Source organism: Penaeus vannamei, chromosome 26 (genome assembly GCF_042767895.1).
Source record: "Penaeus vannamei isolate JL-2024 chromosome 26, ASM4276789v1, whole genome shotgun sequence".
NCBI classification, from domain to species: domain Eukaryota; kingdom Metazoa; phylum Arthropoda; class Malacostraca; order Decapoda; family Penaeidae; genus Penaeus; species Penaeus vannamei.
This window is the reverse complement of record NC_091574.1, coordinates 36,034,340-36,041,839: the sequence shown is the minus strand read 5'-3', so window position 1 is coordinate 36,041,839 and position 7,500 is coordinate 36,034,340. Positions and strand designations below refer to the sequence as shown.

General features: G+C 41.7%; 1 protein-coding gene across 4 annotated transcripts in view; it reads left to right on the top strand.

Moving 5' to 3' along the window:
* The window catches only part of LOC113808381 (ESX-1 secretion-associated protein EspI-like), an 86,751-nt gene extending 79,504 nt beyond the window's left edge, over positions 1 to 7,247 (top strand). For 3 of the 4 annotated variants that reach the window (XM_070140429.1, XM_070140427.1, XM_070140426.1), the window contains 3 exons: positions 2,029 to 2,263; positions 3,973 to 6,250; positions 6,294 to 7,247. In XM_070140429.1, coding sequence (XP_069996530.1) covers positions 2,029 to 2,263; positions 3,973 to 4,715 — 978 coding nt within the window. In that variant the 3' untranslated portion in view covers positions 4,716 to 6,250; positions 6,294 to 7,247. The remainder of the gene's footprint in view (positions 1 to 2,028; positions 2,264 to 3,972; positions 6,251 to 6,293) is intronic. The other variant, XM_070140428.1, reaches the window with a different exon arrangement.
* The last annotated feature ends 253 nt before the right edge of the window (positions 7,248 to 7,500 follow it).

Below are 7,500 nucleotides of genomic sequence, written 5' to 3'. Positions count from 1 at the left end.
CTCTCTCTCTCTCTCTCTCTCTCTCTCTCTCTCTCTCTCTCTCTCTCTCCCTCTCCCTCTTTTCCCTCTTCCTCTCCTCTTCCTTCCCTTTCTCTCCCTCCTCTCTTTCTTCGTCCTCTCCCCCTCTTCCCCCTCTTCCATCTCCTCCTCCTTCCCTTCCCCTTCGTCCTCCCCCACTCTTCCATCTCTCTCCCTCCTCTCCCTCTCCTTCTCCTCCCCTCTCCCTCTCTTCCCCATTCCTCCTCTCCCCTCTATTTTTTTACGTTTATAAAAAGAGAAATATAAAAATATGAGAGAGGAGGGGGAGAGGGACAAATACGAAAGTGAGAGGAAGAGAAATGGTGATAGAGAGAGAAAGAAGGGGAAAGTGAGAGGAAGAGGGAGAAAGAAAGAGAAAGAAAAGAGAGAGAGAGAGAGAGAGTGAGAGAGAGAGGGAGAGCGAGAAGAAGAGAGAGAGAGAGAGAAGAAGAAGAGAAGAGAGAGAGAAGAGGAGGGGAGGGAGGGAGGGAGAAAGAGAGAGAGAGGGGGGGTGCAGAGAGACAGACAGTCAGACAAACAAAGAAAGACAGAGAGAAAAAAAAATACGAGAGAGACAGATAAACAGACAGAGAATAAGACAGAAAAAAGAGACGTAAAGCAAGCGTAAATATAAGAAAAACAGCAAAAAAAACAAAAATAAATAAATATAATAATAATAATAATAATAATAATAATAATAATAATAATAATAATAATTCACAAATATGCATTCACACCGAGCTTAAAACCTTCGTAATTATTATACAACAAAGACTTTTATTTCGGCAAACGATATCGACATTGAGTGTTTCCATCTAATTGAAATAGTAATTAAGTGGTTGGATTACAAAGGCATTTAGTATATTTATCCTTGTTTATTTATCGCTTTGTTTTGTATTTTATCTTATATTATAACTATTGTTGTTGTTGTTGTTGTTATAATTATCATTATTATTTTTTTTATTATTATTGTTATTATTGTTATTATTATTATTATTATTATTATTATCATTATTATTATTATTGTGATTATTATTTTTTTTATTATTATTATTATTATTATTATCATTATTATCATTATTGTTATTATTATTATTATTATCATTATTATCATTATTACTATTATCATTATTATTATTATTATTATTATTATTATTATTATTATCATTATGATTATCATTAGTAGTATTATTATTATCATTATTATTATTATTATTATTATGATTATCATTATCATTATTATTATGATTATCATTATTATTATTATTATTATCATTATGATAAATGTTAATTATTAAAAAGCAATGAATGATATAATAAATTATAATTATAAGAAATAGACCTAAAAATCACGATAAATAACATACAAAATAATGATAATGATAATAATAATGATGGGGATAATAGTTATAATGATAACAAATGATAAAGATAATGAGAGATAATACGAATGAATGTTAACTATAAAAGGATAGTGATGAGAAGAAATAATGATAAGTAACAAAGATAACAGTTATAGATGATAATAATGATAATGGTAATAATGATAAATGGTAATGATAACAATAAATGGGTGATGTAATAAATGGTAGTTATAAGTAATAATAAAGATAAATCACAATGATGGTAAATAACTACAATGATAAATAATAATGATAATAAGTAATGATAATTATGAATGATAAATACAGAAAATAATAATGAGATTAACAATTAGCAAATATAATGAATAACAATAATAAGAGATAATTATAAAAAAATATTATAATAAATAATAATGATGATCATAATAATAGATGATAATAATAACAATAATCATAATAATAAATGATAATAGCAATGAATATAATGTTAAATAATAAGAACAATAATTATAATAATAAATGATAGTAAAAACAATAATCATGATAATATATAATAAAAATAATAATAATCATGATAATATATGATTTTAAAAAATGATAAAATTTATTTCCTGGAAGACTAACCCACCTCCCTCCGCCCACACAGCTGCTAGACATGAAACTCACCTCTCACGCCCACTCCACGTCTTACGGAGGCGCCGAGACAGGCACGCCCACCATCCTGCAGCAGTACCAGCCTCCCGTGTCCCTCGCCCCGCCCACCTACGCCCACGAGCAGCCCAGTTCGCCGCCCTTCACGCCCAAACACACGTTCGAGGCGCAGAGATCGACAAGGAGTTCACAAGAGCTTTATAATCCCACTTATGAAGAGATCTCCACGGGTGAGTTATTGTAGGGGGTGGGTTGGGGGTGGGTTGAGGGTGGGTTGAGAGTGGGTTGGGGGTGGGTTGGGGTGGGTTGGGGGTGGGTTAGGGTGGGTTAGGGTGGGTTAGAGTGGGTTGGGGTGGGTTAGGAATAGGTTGGGGGTGGGTTAGGGGGTGGGTTCTCTTGGGGATAGGGGTGAGGTGGTATGAGTGGGGGCCAGAGAGATTGAGAGGGAGGTAGAGAGGGAGAAAGAGCAAGAGAGAGAGGATAGAGAGAGAGAGAGAGAGAGAGAGAGAGAGAGAACGAGAGAGAGAGAGAGGGGAGAGAGAGAAAGAGAGAGAGGGAGAGAGAGAGAGAGAGAGAGAGAGAGAGAGAGAGAGAGAGAGAGAGACAGACAGAGAGAAAAGAAAGAGAGAGAAGGGGGGAAGAGAGAGAGAGAAAGAGAGAGAGAGAGGGAGTGGATAAGAGAGAGCGAGATTATGAGTTGGGTGGGTGAGTCTGGGTGTAAGTGAGTGGATAGGAATGAGTTGAGTCTGCGGGTGCATTTTGGGTGAGTTTAAGGCAAGTTGGATGAGTAGAGTAAAGATATGAGTTTGCTAATGAGTGTGAGAGTGAGTCAGAGGTGAGTTTAAGAGCTTGAATCAAGCGGAAGGTGAGTTTGAGAGAGGTGAGTCAGGTGGTGAGTCTAAGTCTATGAGTCATGGATGAGATTAGGGCAAGGTGCGAGGGGGTTTAAGGGAGCCAGTGGGTAAATCTGTGAATAGAGGATGCTGGCTGTGAGTCTGTGGCTGAGTCTGTGAGTCATGAGTGAGTCGAGAGATGGATGAGTTTGGGTATGTTTGTGGATGAGTTAGATATGAGTCCGTATCAGTCTGGCGGTAGAGTGAGTAGAATGAGTCATCAGAGAGAGAGAGAGAGAGAGAGAGAGAGAGAGAGAGAGAGAGAGAGAGAGAGAGAGAGAGAGAGAGAGAGAGAAGAGAGAGAGAGAGAGCGAGAGAGAGAGAGAGAGAGAGAAAGAGAGAGTGAGAGAGAGAGAGAGAGAGAGAGAGACAGAGAAAGAGAGGAGAGAGAGAGAGAGAGAGAGAGAGAGAGAGAGAGAGAGAGAGAGAGAGAGAGACAGACAGTCAGGAAAATGAGTATGGAAAATAACGATGAGTGAATGACTCATGAACAAGTGAACACAACTCTGATGAGTGACTGAGGAAATGAACAAGCGAAGAATTAGTAATACAAATAGAGATCTTTTGATAGGAAGCTGTACATACTCTGGGGGTCTGGTCATCCATCGGATAATATGCAAATTAGGCAAATCCAATGTAAATAGACACTGCATGACTGACAACCAGGGCGGGATACAGTTAGTATTTTCCTTTTTCTCTTCTGGAACTCTAATTTATGTTGATGTTCTGTGTATTTTGGATCTGTGATAGTCAATGATTATTCTTGATTTTATTGCAGTAATGTATTTGTTTAGATTCATTGATTGTTGTGTACAGGTAGATGTAGTTTGATTGATTTGATGTGTTCGTTTGCCTTTTATGGTATTCGGCTTTGAGTTCCCGAGTCAGACCTGTCATGCTAGGAATTAGCGAAATGAGTTCCCTTCCACGAGCACCTAGAGAGAGTTAGCGCACCGCCGACCCGAGACACGCCCCTAGGGCACCCCCCCCCCCCGCTTCCCCTGGCAGTCCCCCCCGAGGCCCTGACTCTCTCTCTCCCCCGCAAGCTGCCGTTGACGGATTAAGTGTGTCGTCCTCAGGTAGCGACTCCACCTCCGTCAGTAGCGCCAGCGTCAGCTCGGAGGGCGCGGCGCCCCCCCAGCCGCGGGAGCGCATCGCGGAGGGCCCCGGCCCGCCCGCGCCGGCCCCGTGGGCGCCGCAGGGTAGCTGCTCCTGCTCGACGCGGCGCTCGACGCAGGGGCGGCGCGGCGCACGCGGTGGTCGGGCGCGGAAGCCACGCCCCGCGGGCAGCGCCACCAGCACGGGCACGACGGAGGGCAGCGAGTACCACGAGGCGCTGCTGCCGCAGCTGGCGCCGGCGCACCCGCTCAAGGGCGGCGGCGGGCGGCACGCGGCGCTGCCCTACACCATCCAGGGCACGAGCGACGGCCGCACCTCCACCTCGTCCTCGTCCGACCTGCCCGTCGACCGCATCGGCGCGCCCCGCGAGCCGCGTTACTACGTGGGCCTGCCCGCCCACGCCCGCAGCCCCGCCACGCCCGAGGGCTCGTCGGGCACGCCCTCCACGTCGGGCGGCGAGCGGCCGTCGCCCACGGAGCGCGGGCTGCCGCCGCTGCCCTCCCGCAGCGACCGCTACCGCATCTACTTCACGACGGAGCGGCGGCGAGGCGGGGAGGGCGGCCACCCGCCCGCGGCCGCCGCCCGCACGCTCGACCCCGCCCGCAAGCGGCAGCGGCGCCACGACGCCAGGGACACCTTGGAGAACGAGCCCCTGTACCACGAGCTGTAGTTCGCCTCTCTGTTTCTCTCTCTCTGTCTCTCTATCTATCTATCTCCCCCTCCCTTCCTCCCTCTCTCCCCCTCCCTTCCTCCCTCTCTCCCTGCCTCCCTTCCTCGCCCCCTCGTCCCCCCCCCCGCCCACCCCTTCGAAGCCGCCGCCCGCGCTGGCCGCCCACACCGCACGCACCGCACGAGCCGCCCCAAAGGCCTCTCTCTCGCTGGACAAAACCGTCGGACTCAGTATACGCTCAGCCTTACTACAGTGTACTTCCTTCTGTATCCTGAAGCGCTTCCCATTCTGCGGTCTTCTTGCTATTCCTCCTTATCTCCCTTTATCCTTCGTCTTCCCTTCTTCCTCTGCTCATGTACGGTTACTTCTTCCCTTTCTGTCTCCCCCTTTTCTTCCTGCTTTCTTTTTCTCTGTCTGTTCTCTATATTTTTCCTCCTTCCCCCTCTTCGTTTTCTCCTGGTTCACCTCTTCTTCTCTACCTTCTTTCTCCTCTTTTCACCTTTCACTTTCTTCTTCCCTGTTCCTCTCGTTCCTTCTTCTCTTTGACCCCCTCTGTCTTCCCTCTTCCTTTCTCCTTCCTCCTCTTCTATCTCTCTTTTCCCCATTTTTTCTACCCCCTCTTTTCCTGTTTCTCCTATCCCTTCCTCCTCCTCTATCTCCTCTTTTTCCCACTCCTCCTATCCTCTCTCTCTCACCCTCTTCTTCTCCCTTCCTCCTCTTCTACCTTTCCTTTTCCCACCCTTCCTACCCTCTCCTCCTTTCCTCCTCTTCTACCTCTCTTTCCCCCACTCTTCCTACCCTCTTCTCCCCTTCCTCTTCCCCCTTTCTCCTCCTCCACCTTCGCACTCCACCTCACAAATATCACCCACATACTTCGCTCCTCCACCTACCACGAACTTTGTGTTTTTGTAACTGTGATTAGCCAACAAAAAACAAATAAAAAAACAAAAAAACAAACATAAATCCAAGTGGAATGATAAATGATATAAAAAAACAAAAGAAAGAGACAAATCCCCTAATTAGAACACGATATATGCATACAGTAACTACAGTAACTACAATAATACAGTGTTATCCTAGGGTATGTAAGTCCCTCTAATGTACCTACCCTGTATAGTGAACCACTGCTAAATATACCACTAACAACAGACCCTACAGTATAATATTTCCAAGTCCAGCATGTCACGTATCTAGCTGAGAGAAGCAAAAAGAATTAAGAAATCCGTGTTATATGATAATAACGATAATAACAACCCCTTTTCAAATTGTAAATTAAAATAAAAAAAGAATCATAATAAAGAGACATAGATCCCCTTCCTAAACATATATTAAAATGAGAGGTTATATTCCCTATAACAATGTATATAGTTTGTGAGTGATCAGGAGTTGGGCATAAGTTTTTTAGCACTACGGGTGGTATTGTTAATGATTTTGCTTATGGTGATGACATGATTGTGGCTTTGAAGTGATGGTGATGATGAAGTGATGGTGAAGTGACAGCAGAGGAAGTGAAATCGTTTTTGAGATGAAGTAAAGTCGTTCTGAAATGAATTGAAATTGTTTTTGAGATGAAGTGAGGAAGTGAAGTCGTCCTGAGATGAAATGAAATTGTTTTTGAGATGAAGTGAAGAAGTGAAGTCGCTCTGAGATGAAATTGTTTTTGAGATGAAATGAGGAAGTGAAGTCTTTCTGAGATGAAATAAATTGTTTTTGAGATGAAGTGTAAAGAAGTGAAGTCGTATTGAGATGAAGTGAAATCGTTTCGAGATGAAGTGAAGGCAATGATGAGTTTTGAATTCTTTTAAAGCAAAGAAAACAAAATGATGACGGAGATGAAACCAAGAATAAAAAAAAAAAAAGTAAGACAAAATAACAATTAAGAGGATAAATATTGTGAAATAAAAGATATCATTGATGTTCTTTGATAACCAAGAATTCTTTCTTTCTTTCTTTCTTTCTTTCTTTCTTTTTCTCGTTTAAGAAAGGCCAGGGGATCTTAAGCCTGTCTTCAAGATTTCTTTTGGCTTCTGCTTAGCGAAACCGAAACGAAGGAAAAGGCTGATATATAGACAGATTTAATTTGAGAATGGCGAAGGTGCTTTTTGCGTTTGAGGAGAAATGGTTGTATTGTATTAATTGATTTAAGGTGCTGTCACACTAGTACTTTTTCCGTCAATTTTTTAACAATCTTATTTTACAAAAAAAAAAATACAAACATTCTCTAATATAGCTCTTGATTTGACTTTGCTTGGCCGAAAATGTTGACGGAAAGGTTTTCAGACGGAAACGATCATTATCGTCTGACTGGAAAATCGACAATTCGCTCAAAAATGGACAAAATTTACAAAATGTCATAAAATTGTAAAAAAAAAAAAATGACAAAAGAAAGTATTAGTGTGACAGCATCTTTACAAGGAAAGAAGCTGGATTGTCTGGTATCATCATTGTCTTCTGTTTCATTGTCGTTATCATTATCATTTTTGTTGTTATCATCGTCATCACCATTATTATTAGCATTGATATTATCATTTTTACGATCAATATCATATTGTTATTATTACTATTATTATTATTATTATTATTATTATTATTATTATTATTATTATTATTATTATTATTATTATCATTAACATTATCATTATTATTATTATTATTGTTATTACCATTATTATTATTAGTATTATTATTGTTATCGTTTTTCTAAAATTACTGTTACTATTATTATTACCATCATCATAATTACTATTGCAATTTTCATCTACGCCATAATCATGACCAGCATTCT